This window comes from Odontesthes bonariensis, chromosome 8 (assembly GCF_027942865.1).
Source record: "Odontesthes bonariensis isolate fOdoBon6 chromosome 8, fOdoBon6.hap1, whole genome shotgun sequence".
Classification (NCBI taxonomy): domain Eukaryota; kingdom Metazoa; phylum Chordata; class Actinopteri; order Atheriniformes; family Atherinopsidae; genus Odontesthes; species Odontesthes bonariensis.
The window spans coordinates 17,338,775-17,363,965 of record NC_134513.1 but is presented as its reverse complement, the minus strand read 5'-3'; the positions used below and the strand labels follow the sequence as shown (position 1 = coordinate 17,363,965).

General features: G+C 39.9%; 1 protein-coding gene across 2 annotated transcripts in view; it reads left to right on the top strand.

The window, feature by feature from the left end:
* The first annotated feature begins 6,819 nt into the window (after positions 1-6,819).
* Positions 6,820-25,191, top strand: part of mkln1 (muskelin 1, intracellular mediator containing kelch motifs) — a 29,501-nt gene continuing 11,129 nt past the window's right edge. Inside the window, exons 1-12 of one of the 2 annotated variants that reach the window (XM_075471968.1) lie at positions 6,820-6,924; positions 7,933-8,002; positions 12,821-12,963; positions 14,216-14,304; positions 14,424-14,533; positions 17,495-17,687; positions 18,515-18,592; positions 18,890-18,955; positions 22,479-22,591; positions 23,006-23,218; positions 23,392-23,613; positions 24,865-24,994. In XM_075471968.1, coding sequence (XP_075328083.1) covers positions 6,845-6,924; positions 7,933-8,002; positions 12,821-12,963; positions 14,216-14,304; positions 14,424-14,533; positions 17,495-17,687; positions 18,515-18,592; positions 18,890-18,955; positions 22,479-22,591; positions 23,006-23,218; positions 23,392-23,613; positions 24,865-24,994 — 1,507 coding nt within the window. In that variant the 5' untranslated portion in view covers positions 6,820-6,844. Of the gene's footprint in view, positions 6,925-7,932; positions 8,003-12,820; positions 12,964-14,215; positions 14,305-14,423; positions 14,534-17,494; positions 17,688-18,514; positions 18,632-18,889; positions 18,956-22,478; positions 22,592-23,005; positions 23,219-23,391; positions 23,614-24,864; positions 24,995-25,191 lie in introns of both variants that reach the window. The other variant, XM_075471967.1, reaches the window with a different exon arrangement.

The following is a 25,191-nucleotide window of genomic DNA, read 5'->3' as shown; positions in this document are numbered from 1 at the left end:
GCGTTCAGTGGACAAGCACCCAACATGTGGTCCGGGGAAGCCCGGAATCGAACCACCAACCGTCCAACTGGCAGATGACTGCTATTCCTCCTGAGCTACAGCCGATATGTGAACATGGCTAATTTATAAAACCAAGAATATACTGGCTTTTTAATCACAAAGCAATGTGCTCCGTCGTGGGCCTAATTGTTCATATATTTGTCTGTGATAGTACGCCTGTTTACGGAGGATTCCACAAGGGGACATACCAGATGACTCAGACTGGATAGAGCTGCTGGGTTTGCATGATGTAAACAATAAACATTTCATCAATAGAAGAAAATAGCATTTTTTGTTGATTTTACGATCATGGCAGAAAAGTGAAGTTGCTGATCATGTTTGTCTCTGTACAATTTTAATGATATATTGTAAAGATGCGAGGAATCGCAGACTTGCGCTACAATTGTCTTCAAAACCTTCCGCCATTTTTACCTCTGCCAACCCTATTACCCTATATCCAGTCAAACACATTGCATTCATTTCTGAGGATGTGCACAAATGACGTGCCATAAAAACTCAGGGTATGTGAGGCAGCCATGCTGTAATTAAAAGCAAGTCTTGGCCTTACCAGTAGGAAACAGAAGTCAGGACACTCTCTAAGCTGCACCAGTTGTTTTGGAGACTAAGGTTCAACTCTCCTTTCAGTTGTTCGGTTCCTGTTAAATATTCAAAAGGTTAACTATTGTGTTTCAGTCTGATTTCAAAGGTTCCTGAAAAACTGCAGGTTTGTGCTATGTTGAGAGTAGAACTAGGGGCAGTCAGTAGTTTACCAGTAAAGCTTGCATGGCTGTAGACTCTCTATGTCATGTTTAAATCAACTACACTAAGTATGAGGGCATACGGGCTTCTACAAAATGCCATATCACTTCTTAAGATAATGGTAAAATCAATAGCATATATTATTTCTGTTAGATTAAGGCATCAATAAACCTAGAAGGAAAACAATACAACATTGTGTGAACTCTTTAGAGACATAAACAGCCAATTAAGTCAGAGACGGGCCTCCCCAAGGAGGCTCCAAACTGTTTATGGGGAGTCTCAGTAAATACAAGTGAAGAAAAATATTAGTATTTGTATTAATCAAAAGGACCTAACATAGAATAATCCAAATGTGTGATATTTTTTTGGAGAGACAGTTCATAGATAAATTATTTTGGATGATGCTTACTGAATTTTCCAGTGACATAAAACAAAACAGTCACCAAAAGGGAGTATATTTTTAGTGTTTAGTATATATGTTTATGTTTAGTAGTAGAAACTCAAACGGCAATATTTGGTTTTGGTTTGCTTTGTCATTGTCTATGATATCAGATTATATGAGCATGAACATCCCATAAGCAATAGTCTTTGACTTTGACAAACCCTGCACTAGATGATTCATCTACCTTTTAAGCAAGTGATGACTCGACATGAAGTGAAGTTCTGAGATCATCCTTAAAAGGACTGCATAGTTGTAGTTTCAGCGACAAAACTCTACTGCCTAACAGTGCAGTTATGACAACATAGCAGAGTTGAGTAAGATGAGCCGGTGGGTAAGTTGACCCACCCTCTGAATTAGGGTAATCATGGACTTTTATTCCAATGTGACCATTTACTTTAGAACCAATCCTCATTTCTGCTTGGCTTTGAAAAGGAGAAACACCTGGCAGAAGTGATAGGGATCATTTTAGTTTTTTGCTTGTCAAAGTAAAATTTTGCATATCAGGTGTAATAGTTCAATTCAATTCAGTTTATTTACATAGCGCCAAATTACAACAAATGTCATCTCAAGGCACTTAAATAATAAAGTCCAATTCAAGCCAGTTGGAGTTCAATTCATTGTAATCATAATAATTTTCAAAATAATCCAATTCATTCATATAGAGCCAATTCAAAAACCATTTCCTAGCTAAGGAAAGCAACAGATTGCACCGAAACTTGTCTTCAGTCCAATCTCCCGTCCTGAGCGTGCCTGAGGCGACTGTGGAGAGAAACGACTCCCTTTTAACAGGAAGAAACCTCTGGCAGAACCAGACTCAGGAAGGGTGGCCATCCGCCTCCACCAGCTGGGGTTTGAGAAGACAGAAAAGACGGTAACACCGTAACACCATTCAACGGATACCTGTTGGAACAGGGAAACCCGAGTTAATGACCACAATAACGTCACATGTACATAATATCATTTGAGAAATTAAAGGGGGGGGGGGGGGAACAGAGTAAAGTGAGGAAAGGCGTGACAGATGAGAACCCCCAGCAGTCTGGGCCTATAGCAGCTTAACTACGGGATGTTTCAGGATCACCTGAGCCATCCCTAACTATAAGCTTTATCAAAAAGGAAAGTTTTAAGCCTGGTCTTAAAAGTGGAAAGGGTGTCTGCTTCCCGGACATTTACTGGCAGCTTATTCCACAAGCTAGGGGCCTGATAACTGAAGGCTCTGCCTCCCATTCTACTTTTAGAAACTCTGGGAACCTCAAGTAAACCTGCAGTTTGGGAGCGAAGTGCTCTGTTAGGAAAATATCTTACAATGGGATCTTTAAGATATGATGGAGCTCGGTCATTAAGAGCTTTATATGTAAGGAGAAGAATCTTAAATTCTATTCTGAATTTAACAGAGAGAAGCTAAAACTGGATAAATATGATCTCTCCTGTTAGTTCTCATCAGAACTCTGGCTGCAGCATTTTGGATCAACTGAAGGCTTTTCAGAGAATATGTAGGACAGCCCAATAATAAAGAATTACAGTAGTCCAATCTTGAAGTAACAATTACATGGACTAGTTTTTCTGCATCACTCTGAGACAGGATGTTCCTGATTTTAACAATATTACGAAGATGAAAGAAGGCAGTCCTAGAAACCAGAGTCAAATGATAAATTCTGGTCAAAAATAACTCCAAGGTTCCTCCCTGTAGTACGAGAAGCTAAGGAAATACCATCTAGAGTAACTATATAGCTAGACAATTTCTCCCTAGAGCGCTCAGGTCCAAAGACAACAACTTCAGTTTTGTCTGAATTTAGAAGCAGACAGTTCTGAGTCATCCAGGTCTTTATGTATTTTTTTTTTTTTTTAATTTTTTCAACCCCCCCCCCATGGAGGACCTTTTTTCTTCTTTATCCTTTTCTTTTCTTTTTCTTTTCTTTTCTTTTTCCTTTTTTCCTTTTTAATTAAGTCTATAACATAGATCAAAACACAATTTACATGGGCTGTTTCACTCATAAGATTAAAACTATAGAAATTGTACAGATAAAAATAATGAGAAAGGATAAGGATAATAAAATAATGATAATAATAATACAAAACAATAAATAAATGTAAAAATAAAAAACATTAAAGTAAAAGAATAAATGATCACTATAACAAAAAAAACATTTTATAGCAAATCTATCTTTTTTGAGTTACCTTTTAGGCTAGTTTATTATTTTTTCTTTGACTCAGTTTTCCCAATGTTCCCCTTCTATAAGTTTAATCCATCATTTTCCATACATTTCATTATTACCTCCATATGTCATCCCACATTCAATTTTACAACATAGTTTAACATAATTCATAAACCTTTTGATATTTAATCTATTCTTACATTTTGAACCAAAAATAAACATTTTCCCAAGTAGAAGGATTATATTTTGTATGCCTTCTGCCTCTGCCAGGTTACCAATTAGCACCGTAAACAGATCTGTATGTAGTTGGATGCCGTGTACAGACAACCAATTTTCAACCTCAAACCAAAACACCCCTAAAAGTTGCTTCTGTCGTGTTTTATTTGGCTGCTCGTTCATGCTCGAACTATTTTCTTAGCCACCTCACAGCCGTGGATAAACTTCCGCTCAGCAGTTGAATCTGACTTGCTATACTCGACACCACTTGATGGTTTCGGTGACGGAGTAATATCAACGAACATCCAGTCTTCAATAGAACTCAATGGGACTTACAAAATGTCAAATAAAAAACGACAGAAGCAACTTTTCGCAACGAAATTTGATATGGATTACCAGTGCACACCAGTAACCACTCCGGTGAGTTGATTATTTTGAAAACGGACGTTTATTGTGCTTTTATGGACCTTTCTGGACATGCACATGACTTGCCATTCTGAAGCAGGTTGAGAAGAATCAAAATTAGGCAAATACCGGAGACAGCAGTAAACATCAAAAAAGCGGTGATGGGGGTTCTAAAACATTGCAGACGACTCAGAAAAGAGGCTTAATGTTGAAAATACCGCAGTTATCCTTTAACAGAGAACAATACATTTCTTTTGAAAAAGGTAACTCATCTTTTAAGAGTAAGGCATATCATGAAGAGTCAGTTTAATGAGAAGAACAAAGCCATCAACACATGTCCATAGATATTTTGCTGATATAACAATCTGTTCAAATGAGGAATAAAAGCCACTGATATCATGACAAAAAAGGCTCCTCACAATGCAGTGAGGGTTCACTCCATGTGCAGCACCTTGAGACTGTACACTCAGTGGATGGAGGGAGGCAAGGAGCTGGTTAACATCAGAGCCATTATCCAGGACAAAATAACAAAGGTCTAGGGTAGTTCAGGGAGATGACCCCTGGTGATGAACAGCTAAGTCAGTGCCTCAGGCAGCTGAAATCATGGTAGGATTAGCCTCTGCACGTCATGTACTATCGACAGATTGAAGAAGTAGCTGATGTGGAGAAGTCCTATAAGTCATTTGGAAAGGCTGGGTTGACAGACAGCATGGAGGCACTAATCCTGGTAGCACAAGAACAGGCGCTGAGCACAAGAGCAACGGAGCCATGGTCTACCACACCAGGCGCAGGATGTGCAAAGAGGCCTCTGAGACAGTCCAGCACATGATAGCAGAGCAAGATATAGGGAGGTATGGAATACATGGGAAGTCATAAAAAAGTGTTGAAAACATTTATATGGAGCGTGAGTTGGAAGTCCCCAAGTCAAACAGGGGGATATCTCCAAAGGTAGTGGAGAATGACAGAGCTAAGATCCTGTGGGACTTCCGGATCCTTACTAATAAACTGATGATGGCTAACCATCAGACACTGTGGTGGTTAACTAACTAACTACAGAAGAAAGAAGTTGTGATAGATGTAGCTGTCCTAGGAAACATCAAAAATAAGGAAAATGAGCAGCTTAAACAATACCAAGGGCTGAGATAGAAAGTTTAAGGGATGTGGGAAGCGAAGGCAACTGTGGTGCCAGTGGTAGCAGTCTTTTCAATTTACCCATTGACTTGGATCAACTTACCATTAAACAGTGGCAAATTAAGTCACTAGAACACGTTTTGGTCTTATGAACATATACAAATATCCAGATATATGAGGCACAACGTCATCTTGTTTTAAAAGTATGTGAAGTGTCTGTATCAGCTTCAAATTAAAAAAAAGAGAAGGTTATGCACCTCTAAAAGGTATCATTAACTAACATGATAAGCAACAAAAGGTTGTGTAGCAATTACAGCGAAATGATTAAAAATCCATCCAGACTGGATTAGTCCAGCTCCTTCCTATCTGAGCTGTCATAGGGCAAGAGCCAGGGTACACCCCGGACAGGGTCGCCATTCAAAGATTATAAAGCACAATAATAGTAATAATAATAATAATAGTGAAGTGTCATTTAATTTAATTCAATTTCTAATCTCAATCAGTGTATCATTTCAGGTATAATGTCCTGAAAGATGTACATGACGAAAATAGGTGGGAATAAATGAGGGTTTAATTGGGGCACAGAAATGCTGCCCAAAGTAGATCAATCTACGTCACACAGAGGTCTATGAGGACTTAGACATCTAGTCACAGGCTGTGGAGAGACAGCAAGCTCAAATCCTGGCTCGAGCGGAGGAGTTTAACTATCTGGGGATCTTGTTTACGAGTGATGGCAGATTGGGGTGAGAGATGGACAGACAGATTGGAGGTTCGTTGCTCCGGTTCGTTTTGGAAAAGAGGGAGCTGAGTAAGAGGGCGAAGCTCTCAATTTACTGGTCTAGTGTTATGCAGATGACAATGGATGGATGGGTAGATATGTGCGTATAGGGTGTCTATATGTATACATATACACATAAGGGGTATATATTATATGTATGTTAGCGACCTCATGGAATTTTTTTTCTTATAATGTCTACCTGTTCAAATGTTATGTGAGTGTTGACTATCAGTGATGCATTGAATGTATGTGAGGTTATGTGATTGGATGAGAAAGGTAACGGGGCGGGGTCAAGTGTGAGGGCTGGAGACCTGTAAGTGTGTAATATAGTACATCCATAGACGTATAAAGAATAATGCCTATGGTGAGAAAGGGGAGTGATGGTTTCCATCTCAAGTACAATGCAGTGACTTTGTATTATGGGTCTATAATTTGTATTATCAAAGAGCAACCAATAACTACATCACCATCTGAAAGTAATGACAACCCGTTTGCGGGCAATCAGCGTTGGTTTCTACAGACAGCGGCAGCAGTCGCGGTAAGCCTGTGGCAGCCCGGCATTCTGTGGCAGCTGCCTCTGCAAAGCCAAGGCAGCTCAGGCTGCCACCATCATTGCCACTGCCACTGAAAAATGTTCCATCCAGTGTAGTAGAGCGTTTTTACATAGAGATATATGAAAATACAGATATATATATATATATATATATATATACGTTTTTGTAAAAAAAAAAAAAAAAAATATCTGAATATTTCAGAATGATAGAAATGGACAGTCTAAGTTTTTACCGATATAACACTTTTACTACTTAAATCGGACATGTGAGAACAAATCAAAACAGGTGCACTGTCTCTTTAAGGGTGGTCACTGCTCACTCTTTGCTAGCCGGGCCCGCTCGTTACTTGTTATTTTTCTGCAACAAGATGGCTGTCGTTCCTGAGAGCAGAGTCCTCACTTTCAGCGTTTTTAAATGGAGCTCTTACTCCTCTACATATTTACCTGAGTGAGTACTGCGCACAACAGCTGTGTCGACGTATGCATTAGTGTCAGCGGTTACAGGTGGTCTCTTGTCGCGTCGGTGCACTAGAGTATCGTTGAGCCGGCCCGAGTGGCCTACCTCATCAGACTCGGCTAGTGCTAGCTTTTTCGTTAGCACTGGGGATGTTTGGTTTTGGGTATGCGGCCACCCGAACGCGATGCTTGTCAGTCGAAGAATTTTGGCAAAATAAGCGTGTTTGATATTAAATATCCGAAAGGACAGTGTTTACTTGTGTCTGTAAATGTTATACAATAATATAATAATTTGAGCATTTGATTTCAAGTGGCATTGAGTTAAGCCATACCATAGATAAGTGAATTGGTGCATTATCTCGTAAGGCAAACAAAACATAGCAGCAGCTGTATTCGTCTGAAAAGACAATCATTTGAATTAGTAGCCCGCGATGATTTGCATCAAAATTAGTCTTTTGAGACGTTAAAGGTTGTACCGTGTTTGATAACTCTGTGCACTCCGGTACACTTGTATGTGAAAAATAAACGTCCACGTTTATGGAGGTAACCGCAGTTATCTAACGAAATAGCTCTGCTGTAGCAATTATGCTAAGCAGCTTGTTTACCGGCTACTTGAAACTAGCGTTATGAGACAAAACGTTGGAGTTCCCCTCATTATGTAACGCAATGTTGCATTGTGAAGTCACAAATAGTTGGCTTTCGCCTGTTGCAGTTTCAGCACTCAAGGCACAGTTTAGCTTTAGCTGGCTAATAACAACTCCAGTATACTAGCTACCGGAAACCTGCTGATATATTCCAAGTGAACCGTCTAGCACAAGCTTATCAATTCCAGAAATAGTAATATTATGATTTTTTTTTTTCTGTTGTTGATGGCTAGTTTAGGTGTATGAAATAATAAAATGTTAGAAATCTGTTTATCAGTCAGTTATGTCTATTTTGATGCTTCTGTGATGTGATTCTGCATTATAAACAGTCTGTACTTCTTTTGTGCATTCATTAGGAATATCTTGGTGGATAAACCTAATGATCAGTCTTCCCGGTGGTCTTCTGAGAGCAACTACCCTCCACAGGTAGGGTTACTTTTGTTTAAATAAGCTTATCCTTGAGTTGAGCACCTGTTTCCTGCTACGTGCCTGTTAATGTCTGCAGGCTAAATGTAAAGGGACACAGGGCTACAATTTAAAGGCTGCTAAAGGTGATCTTCATAGAGCGTTGGTTTTAGGGCTGCATGTTGGGTAGCACCATCGCCTCACATCAAGAGTGCTCCTGGTTTGAATCCCAGCTGGGGCTTTTCTGTGGGGAGTTTGTTCTCCCCATGTATGCATGGGTTCTTTCCAGGTACTCGGGCTTCCTCCCACCGGCCCAAAAACTTGCAATTTAGGTTAATTGGTGTCTCTAAATTGACCCTAGGAGTGAGTGTGCATGGTTGTTGGTCTCTGTGTGGCCCTGTGAGCGATTATAGACCGCCGAACTGTCCAGGGTGTACCCTGCCTCTCATTGAATGACAGCTGGGACATACTCCAGCCACCCTGTGACCCTGAATTGGATTAAGTGGGTATAGAAAATGGATTGATGGGTTAGCTTTATCCCAGCAGCAGTGGTATCTGTGGGATTTAAAATGGAATTAGAGTATTAGAAATAACCAGATGCCGATGTATGTTGGGAGACAGACAAAATTACAGTTATAGTTGAAATATGTATTAGAAATACATATTTATTTAGCACTCTTTACATTTTTGATATTTAGATAAAAATACCCTTTAAAATTCCTAAAGAAATAGGGGCTTGTCTGTCTTCTATTTTCGCTCACATCAGCTACATTTGTGTAGTCCCAGATCTCTGATCCTTCCCATGGGCAGATATTACATTTCAATATTGGGGTGGACAATGGGAGGCTGTCTTGGCTCTGACTCCGTCTCTGATCTTTCCATATTATTGTCATTGTCTACAAAAGACAAAAGTTTGAGTAGGGAAATGTACGTTTAATTAAACTAAGTTTGTAATATCATAGATAAAACTCTGGCCTTTCTAAGCAAATTACGTAAAAAAAATCAAATTGTTATGATGATTCCAGTTTACTGCTTTAATCTCAGTATGTGAAAAATGTTTGACACTTGCTTTGTTTTAAATTAAGCTTTGCAAAGTAGTTACTTACAGCTGGAAACCACTACCACTGAGGAGGAGAGGGCAAATTGCTAATGCTAAACAGCTGAATAAAGCCTGATTTATAGTCATCCGGCCATGGAGAGCCCCCTCTGTCGTCGGAAACCCTCCCGGAGACGCTTTCCGTCGCTTGCGTGCGTCGGCCGAAATTCCTATCTATCCATCGAGGAGACGGAGACTCACGGAGACCGCAAGGGTTGTGATTGGTCGGCTAGCTTGTGGCGGGCGGTGCAAAATATGTGCCGAGACTTGGCTGTTAAGTTGGGAGTTTCATATATTATGCCATGCTCATTTGGGGTACACATTTTCAAGATGTAACCTCATGTTGCGGGTGGTCGAATGATAAGCTAACTGTAGCTTACGTAGCTTGCATACGACTTTGTCTCGAGGCTCGGCAATTTTTTTTCCATCAACCGACCAAAATCCGAAGCATTTCCAGACAATGCTTTTCATATTTTCGGGGGTGAAAATCACTTTTTTCTGCGCCTGCGGTCGAGTTCAGCTCTGAACTTTCTGCCATCTTCACGTAAGTCGACTTTCAGCAGTGACGCTGTGCCAGACAGTATGACTCCTGGGACCTGTCATGCAGTGCGCCCACTCACAAAGCAAACTTTCACCTCCGGATGTCTGTTTTTAAAACCTAAATGAAAATATATATTTAAATTTAGAATATTCTTTGACAGCCCTAGCGCATTATGAAGTTGGTACCTAGACAGTGATATGTATTGGCTTGTTAGACTACACAGTTTAGCAGTAACACTATGAACACCCACCCAGGGCTATTCAGTTACAAATTCAGTTGGGCCAGATTTTAAAACGAGACCTTAAGCTGGGCCGGACATTTTCAGCGGTCAGTAAGGAGGTGGTAATGACAAAAAATTTCAAACCAACACAAATATAATGAAATAACGTGATGTTTATTCATCATTTCTCCTCTTCAAATTTTTGTAAAACGCAGCCACTTCAAAAAGTGCGTAAAAACACATTTCAAAACTTTTAAATGAACTGAGGTTTTCGCAAAACTCTCACTCCTGAAATAACCCGGGAATTAAAACAAAAAGTGAACATCAATGGTGATGAAATAGTTTTCCCTTTTGAAATTAAATAATCTGACATTGGAACATCAACAAGTGCATTAGAAACGTCTCTAAATAAATAGAACCTGAGGTAACAGCAATGCTATTTTTCACTTTAAAATACTAAAAAGAATATTTTGGTCACATTATTTTGAAATTAATTCAAAGTAACATTCTGGTTATATCTTACCGTAGCACATCACAAGGTGCATTTAACTGAATTAACAAAGAACCATCAGGGATTTTCGTGCACAAACCCATTACAAGTCATAACGGTAATTAACAATCAACACCACACCACATTGTTTTAAATCATCACGTGTGTGATGTTTGAAGTGTCTGACGGGCACATTTTTTATAGCAGATGTTACACTTCATCAACGATGTCCGCACCAAAGTTGTTCGACGCAATTAAACTTTGCACTTTTGAGGTCCTCATTTGAGATCCTTCGGGAAAGTTTGCCCGGAAAGTCGGGTGTTTTTCCAGGTGGTGTCTCCGGACATTATACTCCTTAAGTACCGCAACAGAGTCATTGCAAAGTAAACACATAGGTTTGGCGTTTGGAGTTGGTGGTAAAATAAAACGGTATCTGTCCGCCCAGGCAGGGTTAAAACGACGGTTTTCATCGTCAATTTTTCGTTTGAGGGTTGAGAGAGATATACTTTTTCAGTTGGAGTGGAGTTGCAAACATGGTTCTATCAGTAACTTTCAAAACAACGCGCTGCCTTGTGGGTTGGTTGTGTGTTGCTAGGCTACGTGGAATGTTGCATTCACCTTCTGATCTATTGTAGGAATTTTGAGCTCATTTTAGGAAACTGTGTTTTTCATGGTTTTTCTCTGCTTTTTTTGGCTGAACCGCAAGTTGGGCCACTCGGGTAATGCTTCTGGGCCACATGTGGCCCGCGGGCCGCCATTTGAATAGCCCTGTTATATTGTGTAGGTCCTCCTTATTCTACCTTAAGAGATCTGACGAGGATTAGTTCGAGCCTAGACAAAGCACATCGTAGGGTGTTCCGGATTGACTGGCGCGGTAATGTTGGCAATAGATCTTGCACCTTGTTTGTTGAGGACTTTCTGAATCTCATCAGATTGATATCTTGAGTTTGGAAGCTGGGTGAACACCTCAGACTTATTGTGGTTCTTTTTTAGACACTCCTAAGGATGTTTTACAGGGCCCACTGTTGTCCTGCTGGTGGAGGGCCACTACTGTATTCCCATATGCCAAACACTGGTAACTCAATTCCTCATTAGTCTGTACTTATGTGAGGTAACGTTGTGGGTTGGATTGTGAGCTCCGCATTGCTGACTTGCACATAGTCTGTTTGTCTTTTTCTTCTTCTTCTTCTTTCTTTTCCTGCTCAGAGGTGCACAAATGGTTGATAAACTCTGACACCCCTAAAACTGCCTCTCTACGTTTTTTTTTTTCACATTCACAATGAAGGTGTGTCTGTCCTGACTTGAAGGTTAGGAATTTACATTACTCACTTTACCTGCCAGTGGTCATAATGTTATGACTGAGATAGTTTGAAAGATTCATGTAAATATAGCTGCTTTCAGCACATAGACCTATAGACTACCTAAATGTATCTAATGAACTCAATTTTATCAGGTAATTAGAAAATGTCTCAGGCGGTTTATTAAGTGTCTGTTTTCTAGTGGTACTTTAAGGCCCTGCGCAGACCAATGCAGGTATTTTGATAACTGTAGATTTTTATTTTTTTTATACATTTGCACCTATTGCCCAAATACAGGTGCTCAAAATGAGCTTTTCCGACTATAACTTAAATGTGTGAACTATGTCCATTCATTCATTCTAGTCTATTCAGAAGGTCCTTTGTTCCCACAGCCATAAGGCTTTTTAACAGTGACTGCTGAGTGCTTCTCAAATTGATTGATTGATTTTATTTTTTTTAATTTAAATTTTTTTTTAATTAAAAAAAAAAAATGTATTTAGTCATTTTTTATTATTATTAGTTAGTAGTAGTATTTTTATTAGAATTTGTATTGTTGTTGTTAATATACAATCATTGTAAATATTAAACATTTTTTTGAGCTACTTTACTAACTTGAATTTCCCCCATTGGGGGATGAATAAAGTAGTTTTCTATTCCATGTCATGTCAGATTGTGCTCCATTATCTCCTTGGTCTGATATCACAATATATGCCATATTGTTGACATGACAACTGGAGATGGCAGCAAGATGATTGTAATTCTAATCCAAGTAACGCTACTTTTTCCATGATTGCACAGTTACTCTTCTATTCTATTGTAGAATGGAGGACTTTTGGTTAAGTGCACAAATCTAGATTTGTGTGCATTTTGTGTGCACTTAATCATTTTCCAGGCCTGTGACGCCTACTCAGTTGGGTATAATAGCTGTGGGTGATTTGTATTTTGATGTCATGCCTTGGTAAAGCATTGGTAACGTGCATAAGCATTCATAGATTTAATGTAATGCAAGTCACCTGAAGCAGCAGATTTTCTCTGCCACAGTCTTTGTAGCAACAAGCGAAGCCTTAGACAGCACTCCTACCACACTAAAGACAGGCAGTGTCCTACAGTGCTCCACACACAGCAAATGTACTCTGGTCTTTGTTTTCCAGTCTACTTCATGTCTATATTTCTCTCCATTTCTATTTTACCCAGTTTTTAATCTTGAAATTGGAAAGACCGGCAATTGTTCAGAGCATCACCTTTGGGAAGTATGAGAAGACTCACGTCTGCAACCTTAAGAAGTTCAAGGTGTTTGGTGGGATGAGTGAAGAGAACATGACAGAACTTTTGTCCAGGTGAGATGTTCCTTCTTAATGCAAGTCCAATTTAACTTGTTTGTGTGAACATTGAACTGCGTCCGTGTGGCAGGAGCCTCGGAGTCCTCCAGCCCAGGACCAATAGGTACCGGAGCAGCTTCCTCCCCACAGCAGTCACCTTATTGAACAGCTAAAAAACACTAAACACTCTAAAAACTTAGACAGTTTTTATGTATCTATATATAAAAATATTATTTATGACACGTGCATGTGAGAAACAACAACTGCCGGCAAAGAATTCCTTGTATATGTCTTTCTGAGGGAGAAATTAATGATTGTTTGGAACTCTGTGATGCATTGCAGTGTGTTCCTCAACAAAAGATGTTCTGAATCGATCCAGTTGTTGGCAGTGTCAGTATAATTGTTAGTAACACTTTTTTCCTCATCAAGCACTTCGAAAACAACTTGTGAGTTCATCGTTTTAATTTTAATATCCATAATCTTCCAGCTTATGCCTCTTGTTTTGAGTGCATATATCACACATCACCGCAGAGGCAGCAGAGAGACCTGATATGGTTAAATCAGTGTTCTTTTATGACATAACCAATGGTACAAGTAAGTTAATGGAATTTTACAAATCCAGTAAAGGGTTAATAGGGTGGGTCAAAGGCGATAGTTAAAAAAAAAATTAAAGAAAAATCATTTATTAATCATGAAAAAATAATTTTTAGACATGTTTGGGTTTTTTTTTGGGGGGGGGGGGGGGGGTGTTATGCTTTTTAGTGGCAAAATAGCTCTCTACAGAAGGTTTATAAAATTAAACATACCTGCAACATTAGAACTTTAAGAAATGAAACATATATATATATACTCTACACAATTGATCAAAGCTCTAATAGACGTCTCATATTCTGAGTTTGATGTTCTCCTTTACATTTTTTAAACATATCCAATGGTTCTGAAAATTTAACACAATTCAGAAGTGTTAATTATTCTGAAAATGCACCAACCAGCGTTTTGATTGGTACACCTCTACCTGAAATCCTTGTAAGAAAATGCTAATAATTGAGTTACGCCATCAAGCTCATCATCTGTGTTCCATGAAAGTTTGTCTGTTTAAAAAAAAAAAAAAAAAAAAGAAAAGTGTAGAGATCAACAAATGGGAGTTTGGTGCTGGTTCAATATCCAAAATCTACCAGCTTATAGTTTTCATTTTCCAAATTGGCAATGTCATTCAGAAAACGGCTGTGTCATTTTGATTTATTTTTTTTTCTCTCTCTTCATCTGATAGTGGCCTTAAGAATGACTACAACAAGGAGACGTTCACGTTAAAGCACAAGATAGACGAGCAAATGTTTCCCTGCAGATTTGTCAAAATAGGTAAAAGCTGACACTGTTACACAAACATCTACGATTAGTTTATTTTGTATTTATTTATGTATTTATCAATCCTCTACTACTTCGTCTTTTCTCATTTTTTTTTTTTTTGTTTTCCTCAGTGCCTCTGATGTCTTGGGGTCCGAGTTTTAACTTCAGCATATGGTACGTTGAACTGCATGGTATTGAAGACCCTGATGTGGTTCAGCCCTGCCTTAACTGGTACAGCAAGGTAAGAACTGGTGCCTGGAGAGCTTAATCTATAACTGGATGTATTAATCTGCCAACAACTGGCTAATCCACTTTACAGACTTCTTCATATTGTACCTTTAAGATTTTAACTAGAGCAAGGCTCAGATGCTTTGCTCCACGACATTCGAGCAAGGACATTTAACCTCTGGAAAAAATATTAAAGCTGCACTTTTTTATTTTTTTTGTAAATTTGTAGCTTATATCCACATGAAAGTCATATAAATCCAGCTATAGCTCATTGATTTGTACAGGGTTGTAATAATTTCTGATAACTGAGATGATTACTCCTTTACGTAATATTCTGTGATATTTGAAAATGGGCCTGTCGCAATAATCAATAAATCAATTAATCGCATGATAATTAAAATACGGCATACTCATCGATCAGACAGAGCGTTTACCCACAATGCATTTCGCTCCTGCCCGAGCCGAAATCAGCCGGCCTGAAGCTGATTTCGCTTAAGCTCTAAACTCTGTAAACTTTAGCAACATTTGAAATATTTTCAGGTGAGAAAGTAGTCGTTTAGATCCCCAACGTGTTGAAAATCTGACAAAATACCGGCTATTTACAATTTTGTTCCCACGAATTCGGCGCTGCTAAAGCTAGCCGCAGTGAGCTAACGCACTTCAGGTTATTTTGACAAAATAAAATACCCGTTGCCTTTTATCATAGGGAAAGCCATTACCATACCATTGGTGCTTTTGTTTTGAAAACAGGAAGTGAACCTACCCTCGTTGTAGCTAGCTTGTAACTGCCGTTTTGACAGGAAATGACGATCGGCGACGTCAAGTTACGTTGCATCTTGGGTAGTATGAGTAGGAACCTCATGATGCATACCCAACATTTCGGCGAATCTAGTATGCATTTGGGAAAAAAGTCAGTATGAGTAGTAGGAGAAGTATGCAGTTTCGAACACAGCCTCTCTCTCCCTCTCGGGTTCTTAAGAGTAACGATGAGTGAACCCTCATGTCAGTCACTTGTCACTCGCATGGTGTGGGGGGAGGCACAGAGTGCAGTTAAAGAGCCGCGTGAGAAGTATACCAATAGGCACTAGGCAGAGAGAAGGCTAGTTGCGAGTTCGAGTAGGCTACGCCTAATAAAGACAAAAAAGATGGAATTGGTTTCTAAGCCAAACGCCACAGCTGCAGTGTGGGAGCATTTCGGATTTAAACCAAATGGCCGTGGTGAACCACTGAATGTGTGCGAGTCGGTGTGTCGCATTTGTTGGAAAACAGTCGCAATTAAAAGCGGGAACACAACAAACATGCATATGCATCTAAAACACAATTATCCGCTGCAGTTTTCCCAGTTGGGGAAAAAAAACACAACAAGTGGGCCGTCTTCCTCTTCCCGACAGAGCACAGTCACTGGGGCGTTTAGTCGACAAACGAAGTACAAACAGGACAGTGCGAAATGGATTACACTCACATTGCTAACGAGATGCTGCCCTTTAGCATCGTCGAAAAGCCAGCATTTCAACGAATGCTGCCAACATTTGACAGACTGTAGTCCGTTCTATTTATTGTTTTTGGTTGTTTGTTCATTTATTGTGTTCTAGTGTTAAATATTCTTTAAAAATAAAAGTTTATTTCTCTTTGAAAAGGTGTACCTGCATTATTATACCATTATCATTGTATTAGATGAAAATGATCTCCGAACGACAATATTATCGCTTACCGCAATAATTTCTGAGACAATTTATCGTCCAGCAAAATTTATTATCGTGACTAGATTTGCTCTACAGTTATAATACATTCGATAACATTTAGTGTCTCAGTGGTTTCAAACATACATGTGGACTGATTTATATATATATATATATATATATTAGGGGTGGAACGGTACAAAAAACTCACGGTTCGGTACGTACCTCGGTACGGACCCTACGGTTCAGTACATTTTCGGTACAGTGCCGAAGGAGGCGTGTAGCGAGGTTCGAGCACATGTAATAGATATCTGAATCCTGCCTCTTCTACAGTGGAATATGGGCGCATAGCAGATGCGATGTAAATTCCAATTGCTTCGGTAATTTTTTTTGCTCTGCATGTATTCGTATCCAGGGGTTGTTGTAATACATTTGGGAGACGTAATTGGTCGGGTCTTTTCATGGTTTCTATAGAACACACCTGACGGAGGTGTGTGGTGGTCGGTAGCTACGCCCCATGTCATGCTATCACGGCTGAAATGTTTCATCAGACCACACAGACAGAACCGGCGCGTGTTTAATAAGTTAAACTTACACGTTGTCTCCTTTGTCTGCGGCGCGCTGCTCTCCTTTCTTCCTTCATGAAACGAAGAAGTATCGCCTCCGCTTGATCTTGACTCTCTCTGTGAGCTCTTCCAGCCTCGATGTTAGACGCCTGATGTGATTGTCCATGATTAATATCACCATCATGCAGACCATGAACACGGTGGCCTCCCCGCTCTCCATATTAGCTTCTTTGTGGTGTTTTTTCTTCTCTCGGGTTTTGTTTTGTTCCGTTTTGGTGTTGAATGTGGCGCTAAACGGCTAACGGCTAACACGTCACTGACGCGGACGGCTGCGCGCGGCGCATCAGTCCCTATCAGGTCCCGATTCATGTGCGAATGCAGACTGAAACAGTTCCGCTGGGGAAGGACAGTTATCAGAACGAAATTCGAGTAGGACAGTTCTGATATATGCGTTCTTATAACTACTCTGTCCGAAAGCGTATATCTCTACGGACCAATCAGAGCTTGCATGTGGCAGTGTTTAAATGGGTCCTGAAGGAAACTCTTGCAAAATAACAGTTCCGCGTTCAGAAAACTTCCGTACCGTGTGTATTCTGCGTGGAAATGCGCGTACCGAACCGTGACCCCCGTACTGTGACGGTACGAATACATATACCGTGCCGGCATATATATATATATATATATATATATATATATGAATATGAGAGCTTCTCCATTGTATCATTTCAGTACAGAGAACAGGAAGCCATCCGCCTTTGCCTCAAGCACTTCCGGCAGCATAACTACACCGAGGCCTTTGAGTCGCTGCAGAAGAAGACTCGGATAGCATTGGAGCACCCAATGCTCACGCACCTTCACGACCGACTGGTGCTGCAGGGAGACTTCGACGCCTGTGAGGAGCTCATAGACAAAGCTGTGAGAGGTATCGCACTCGACATGAATTTCTTCAAAAATTTTGGCTCGCATGTAGGTCTGGGCAAGGATTAAAATTTTTAATCTAATTAATCACATGATTTCCCTGATTAATTACGATTAATCGCATTTGTACGCAGAATCCAAAAACGAATTCATAAGTAGTGTATAGCTTTTAGTTTTATTTTAAATGTGCTGCCATATAAATGAAAGTGCCATAACATTTGTTGTGCAAACACACTTTTAACATCAGCATCTTTCTGTAGTTTTTATGTAGAAGCCTCGCTCCACTGTCTGTTTCCTTGAATGACTTGCTGCTATCAGTTGTGTGTTTTGCCTTTAAGTGATATATTAGACTGGAACTACTACGGTGATAATTCAACTTGGCTGTAAATGCAGGAGTTTTTTTTTACATTTATTTTGAAATACGTGCTTTTAAGTTGAAACAAGCAATACAGGAAGTAGCACCGGTTAGCTCCGTGATCTTCACACAGAGACCGAGGAGCACCTGTAACGGTGATGTTACCTGCAAGTTTATTTTAATTTTATTACTCCATGCTTTGTGGTGTTTGCTGTAACTGTGTGGATCCGCCAATTACGTTCTTTTCCGGTTCCGTAGCAGACAGCAACAGACTTTTACAAAATAAAACCTGCGTTAATACGTGATAAAATATTTATCGGTGTTAAATAATTAACACGTTAATAGCGAGTTAACTCGCCCAGCCCTACTCGCATGTTGATTTATTCTTTACTCTTCACAGATGGAAAATGTGATTGTTCATATTTCATTTTTTTTTTATCGTTTTCCAATATTTGATTCTTCTCTTCCCTCGCTAGATGGTTTGTTTAACCAGTATATCAGCCAGCAGGAGTACAAGCCCAGGTGGAGTCAGATCATCCCCAAATGCAACAAAGGTACAAGCAACCAAGAAATCAGCCGAGACGACGCTAACAGTGAGATCATCTATTTAAGCGGGGATGTATTCCCTATCTGTCAATGAAACGTTTCAGTAAGCTTTGAAAGCTTTGCGGACTTTAAACAACACGGGGCTTTCCTTTTGTTTGCTGCCTCCCTCCCTCCCTCCCACCTCTCTTCTCCTTCTGTTATTCCACCCATTTTTCTACCATCCACTCCCTTATTTTCCCCTTCATCATCCACCCATTCCTCTCTCATGGGCCATCCTTTCTTCCTCCCTCCTCTCCCATTTCCAGGTGACGGTGACGACAACAGGCCCGGGATGAGGGGGGGACATCAAATGGTCATTGACGTCCAAACTGGTGAGACCTACGCAGCTCGTGTTATGACTTGGCCATGACTCATATCCTCCTACACAAACTCAAAATGCTCTCTTGCTATTTAATCAAATCAACCCTCCCCTCCCGTGCACTCCCATCTCCAGCCTTTCTCCTTCAAAACCATTTTGAGGGCATTTCTGTATTTAAAAACAAACCACACATGCATTACATCCTTTTGTTTTGATAGCAACACAATTAAAAAAAATATATATCTATTTTTTCTAAATTTCGTGTATTTATTTGGTAGCATTGCTTATGATCTACTTCCCTACTGGCTGTTTGTAAGACAAAAGCTACATTGTCTATGTGTGGAAGGGAAGTTGAGTGATGCAGTGTCTGCAGCTTTTGTCAGAGCTGGGAGAAAGCATCGCATCCCTTTGGTCTGCGTTTCAGACTGCGCACTGACCTCTGTTTTGTGTTTTGATTGGATTAGTCGATAGATGAAGTTGACAAAAGATTTCATTGTCTCGTTTGGCTCTGCCTCTTTTTCTCACTGATTCTTACACAGGATCTCCTTCTTATTATTAGCATCGTTATTATTGTCGTTGTTGCGTATGCACAGGGAAGAGACGGCTTCAAAGAGCAACTTTCAGGTTGCATGTACACAGAATTGCTCTGCAAAAGCTGGACTAAAATGAATTCTTTATTTAATGTATTTCATAACAACAGTGGAGAACTTCAGAAAAAAAAGGCATTTTGATCATTGCGCCTTTGTATAGTATAGAAGTAAAGACTTTGTAGGTGTTTTTTTAGTGCGTCTTTTTTTGCCGTTTTTGTCATGGTAAATAAATTTTGTTTTTTCAAGAGTTTGCAGCTTTTCAGATTTAGCTAAACTGAATGAAGAGATTGGACTTCAGTGTTTGTTTTTGTCTGTTGATAAAGGGAATGGGGATAGGCGCTCACTTTAGTAGAATAGAGAAGTTTCCTTATCTTCCCACTGCTGGGGAAAAGGCCAGCCAAACTGTGTAATGTGAGTTAATGCATTGTAAAGGGTGAAAAAAAACTTGGCAACTTGTCAGCCCTGTTGTCATGACTGACCCTGCTGGTAAAGGACAAGTGATGAAATTGTTCCATCCACCCCATGGTCTTGGCTCCAGGTTGCGTAACGGTTATTTTGGAAATCGAAGCAGTTTCGAAGTTTTCTTTTTTCTATATACTGCACATGTTTTCTTTACCTTCAATCCTGCCCAGAAACTTTTTTTGTCCCTTTTTACCAAATTCCATTTTGATACAAAACATTTATTTATTTATTTTTTGCTATTTCTCTTCTTAAATAGCTTTTACTCATGCTCTGGACTTGCTTGAGTGATACTGATATGGCGGCAGCTTTAAAAACAAACCATTAAATATATGGTGTCAAGACTATATATTGGCACTAATTTATCATAGGCAGTGATCATGATTAATTCCTCTGCACTCCCGAGACTTTTATAGTCCCATCCCCAAAATTTAGGACGTACTGGTGTCTTCGTTCTTGCACTCGGACTACATACAAATATTGTGATCTGAAATGAATGCAGTTTCTACTGATCACTGGAACTGCCTCACCAAACATTTATTATCTCTATTTGCCATAGTCTGTCCTGTACTGTTTAGGAACTGTGCCTCCTTTTTTTTCTGTCTACACAAATCTTTGATACAGTCAGTGTCCCACTTTTTTCCTTCTGCATGAGCTAGAGTGGCCTGTATTTGACCTGAACAACCCCCACCCCAAAAAAGCAGAGACAAGCTTATGAATTCAAGGGAATTGTACCACAATACATGAAAATGTACACAAATTAAATAGAAATTTACCTAAATTTAAAGGTGAATTTTTTTTTTCTCAATTCATCGAAAACAAGCAGCAAGTAATGAAACTTTAGTTGACGTGTCATAAAACAGCAACCAAACATTTTAAACTTCTTCAAATTTAATTTAAACAAGTTACTTAAAGGGAAAGTTTTTTTTTTTTAAAAAACCTGGACCATGTTATCCATGAGTAAATGAACGTATATACAGCTGCAAATAAGGTCCAGGTTTAAAAAAAAAAAAAAAAAAAAAAAAACTTTCTCTTTAAGCTGTAGGACTGGTTAGTCCTTGTGAGTTAGTACCTTGTCAATTGTCAATCGAGTGCTGGAAAATTTGCCGAACAACAGTTCACCTGTCACATAAAAGTCATTTGGGTATTGCTCGGCTCTGTATTGAAGGGTTTGAGTTTCGGAGTTTTTTTTCGACGACAAAGACGGAGCCGTGGGCAGCCGCTTCGGCATGCTTACATTGTTTTGAAGGGGGAGGGGCTTAGTCTGTGGAGGGGGGCTTGTTGTGCCACCCAGGTTTGCTGTCCTCTGTCCAGTTTTCCTCTTCTGCACAAAAACAGCATTTCAGCAATTTCCCTCAGGATAAATAAAGCTTTTTGAATCTTTTGAATCTTGAAATTATGTCAAATTCCGTTTTAATTGGGCGATTCCGTGATATTATAGACCCTTGCTCCTGGAAGCCATGTCATTGCTTTTAATAAATACATTTTTCCTTTGATTTATTGTACATATAACTTGAAAATGAATATTTAAAAAAAAATTGGTTCTGCTGTTGTTTGATTTAATTGTACAATTTCATACACAAATATTATGTCAAATGGAATACATGGAATGTCTCGTGTACACTCCAACTCTGTGATCATTTCACTCAAATATCCATTCTTTGGTTGAACATGAAGGTTCCCGTGAACATTTACATTTACATTACAGTTAAAAGGTGTGTTTGAGGCACACTTGTACATGGCTTTGTATGCCATCCTTTGCAATTTTCGTGCAGGTGTTACTCACCAGCCCCACACCTTTACGTAACAAATGGTGAACACAGCTTCATCTATGGCGGCTGACTCACCTTTTTTGTCTGATGTGAATTCTATATATTCCCAAACAAGGACTTATTTGCCGTTTGCTCTTTATGTCCTTCTAAGATTAGATGCTGCACAGGTTTAAGTTGAACAATAACTTATACAAAAAAATTCCCTTGGTAGGTGTTTTACAGTTTTTGGATGTCACAGTTATTTTTTTATATATATATATATATATATACACATATATACACACCCTTCTCCATGTTTGGTGGAGCCTTTCCGGTTCCGCAGCAGACAGCAACAGACTTTTACAATGATGAAATAAGTAATAAAACCTGCGTTAATGTGCGATAAAATATGTGTCGGCGTTGAATAATTAGCGAGTTAATGCGATAATAACGAGTTAACGCACCCAGCCCTAATAAATATATATATATATATATACACTTTTGTGCCATTTTGTATCTGATATTAATTTAAAAAAAATATATATTTTAAAGAAAAAAGAAGAGGAATAGCATTGACACTGAAATGCCCCAATATATTTTGCATTGGGTGGTTGAGGTGCTGTAGTTTGCATGATCAATAGCAAATTATTCCAAATCGTAATGCACATGGAAAAAAAGTCTCAGTGCTGTATGGTTATTGTTTGAGGATGTGCTTATTGGTATATCTGTCCTGCAGAAACCGTATACTTGTTTGGGGGCTGGGATGGCACACAGGATCTGGCAGACTTCTGGGCTTACAGTGTTCAAGAGAACCAGTGGGCCTGTATCTCAAGAGACACTGAAAAAGAGGTGAGGAGACAGAAAAATAGATTGAAATGTCCTAAAGGGAAATCATAATGTTGGAGTTATTATTATTTTTTTCCATGAAAATGGAAGTGACATAAGTGTGTAGCAGCGAATATTTGACAGTGTTCAGCAGTTTAAATGTGAAATCATGTGTGTTACCAGAAAGCATATTCGGTGTTAAACAGAAAATGGTTCAGTCCCATGAAAAGTGCAGGTTTTTAAAACTTTTTTTATTTATTTATTTACTTTTGCTTTATATATGCACTTTCCATGAACTGCTATAATTAGTTGTTTTGCAAAACCGTATTCGCAGTTACTGTTTTAATGTCAGTGCACAAAATTCAACTTGATGAGGAACATTGGATACTAATGATACGTAGAGCAGCTATGTAAGCCTGTCTCCTGTATACCAATCAGAATGGTCCAAGTGCTCGATCGTGTCACAAGATGTGCATCGACTCGCAGCGACGTCAGATTTACACACTGGGCCGTTATCTGGACTCCAGCGTCAGGAACAGCAAGTCCCTGAAGAGTGACTTCTACCGTTACGATATCGACGCCAACACCTGGACACTACTCAGTGAGGATACATCAGCTGACGGAGGACCAAAGTTGGTGTTTGACCATCAGGTAGTTTCAGTGCTCAGCCTCTCGCACCCCGCTTATTCATAGGCAGGGAAACCAGCCCGATGGCAAACTCATGTTGTCCTTTAAACTTTCTCCTTACCCTCTTTTCAACCTTTATCACTTCCTTTTTTCTGTTTCTGGTCACTTTTGCCCTCTCCTTCCTGCTCTGCGTGCAGATGTGCATGGACTCAGAAAAGCACATGATTTACACATTTGGCGGGCGCATCCTGACGTGTAATGGTAGCATGGAGGACAGCCGGACATCAGAGCCACAGTTCAGCGGCTTATACGCTTACCACTGCCAAGCAGGGACATGGAACCTCCTTCGGGAGGACTCGTGTAATGCTGGGCCAGAGGACGTCCAGTCTCGCATTGGCCATTGTATGCTCTTCCACACGGTGAGTCTCGATATGTTTATTAAAACTAATATAGAATAGAAATGGAAAATATAATAGAAAAATACTTTATTCACCCCCCAATGGGGGAAATTCAAATTAGTCAAGTAGCTCAAATCTTTTTATAAATATTTACAATGACTGCACAGATGGTCCAGCCTTCTGCCTACAACAGAACCAGCCTTTTTCACCAGTTTGTCCAGGCACCTACAGTTTTTGTCAGTTTATTTTTTTGTCAGTTTTTGACTGCTCTGGCCCCTCCTGTACACTGCTTCTATGCTGGCAGACCACTCCAGTTTATTATCCAGCAACACCCCCAGGTATTTGCTGGTCTGAACAGTCTCTATCTCCCCTCCATCAATGCAGAATGACTGGTATAGGGTTTTAGATCTCCGGAAGTCCCCCACCAGCTCTTTGGTCTTGGTAGTGTTCAGGAGCAAACAGTTCTTTTTGGTCCAGCCATAGAAGGACTCCACAAGGTCCCTGTACTCCCTCTCCTGTCCACCATGCACACATGCCACAACAGCCGGATCATCAGAATACTTCTGTATGTGGCAGGACTCCGAGTTGTACCTAAAGTTCTATGTGTACAGGGTGAAAAGAAAAGGAGCCAAAACAGTACTGTGTGGAGCCCCAGTACTGCATTCCAGTGTTCCAGAAACACATCTCCCCATCCTGACATACTGTGGTCTGGCAGACAAATAGTCTTTAATCCAGGATGTCAGGGAGGGGAACACACCCATACCGAGCAGCTTGTCTGTCAGTATGGGAGGCCGTATGGTGTTGAAGGCACTGGAGAAGTCAAAGAGTAGTCATTCAGCTCCACCGGTTGCCCTAATCTTTGCACTGGTACGAGAGAAGAAGTTTTCCATCTGAAGGTTCATATAGAAAAGCCTCTGAAGAGGAACTGCTAGTTGACCAGCACAGTCCCTCAGAAGCCTTGGGCAGACTCCACCTGAAGCCCTCCCAGGCTTAAGTCTCCTGAGCTCAGCTCCAACCTCCTCTATAGTTAGACACAGAGGTTGTAGCAGAGGGATGGCAACAGGAGTGATGTTGCTATTGATCATACAGATGGGGGTGGGGGTGCAGCTGGACTGAGGAGGGCTAGTGGTGGGAGCAGCCACAGATGTGGATGAGCGGTTGGGTTCAGGATGCCTGGTGGTGGAAGCTGTCACTGAGGTGGTAATATATGCTAATCTGTACTCATTTTCTGGCTTGAGTTTATTGTTATTTCTTTTTTTTTTTTACCATCAGAAAAACCGCTGCCTGTATGTGTTTGGAGGTCAGAGGTCGAAGACGTACCTCAATGATTTCTTCAGTTATGATGTCGATGGAGACCATGTAGAGATTATATCTGATGGCACCAAGAAGGACTCTGGGATGGGTAAGAATACTTTATTATAATTTATTTATTTATTTATTTATTTTTAGTATTTGATAACTTAAACGGGTACACTATACTGTAATAATGATATGAAAATGAACAAAAAAAAGAGACTACAGATTTTCTGCTTTGACAGATCTGTATCTCATTGGTCAGGCATTAAGCCAATGCTCCATTTAATCCTCTGTAGATAGACT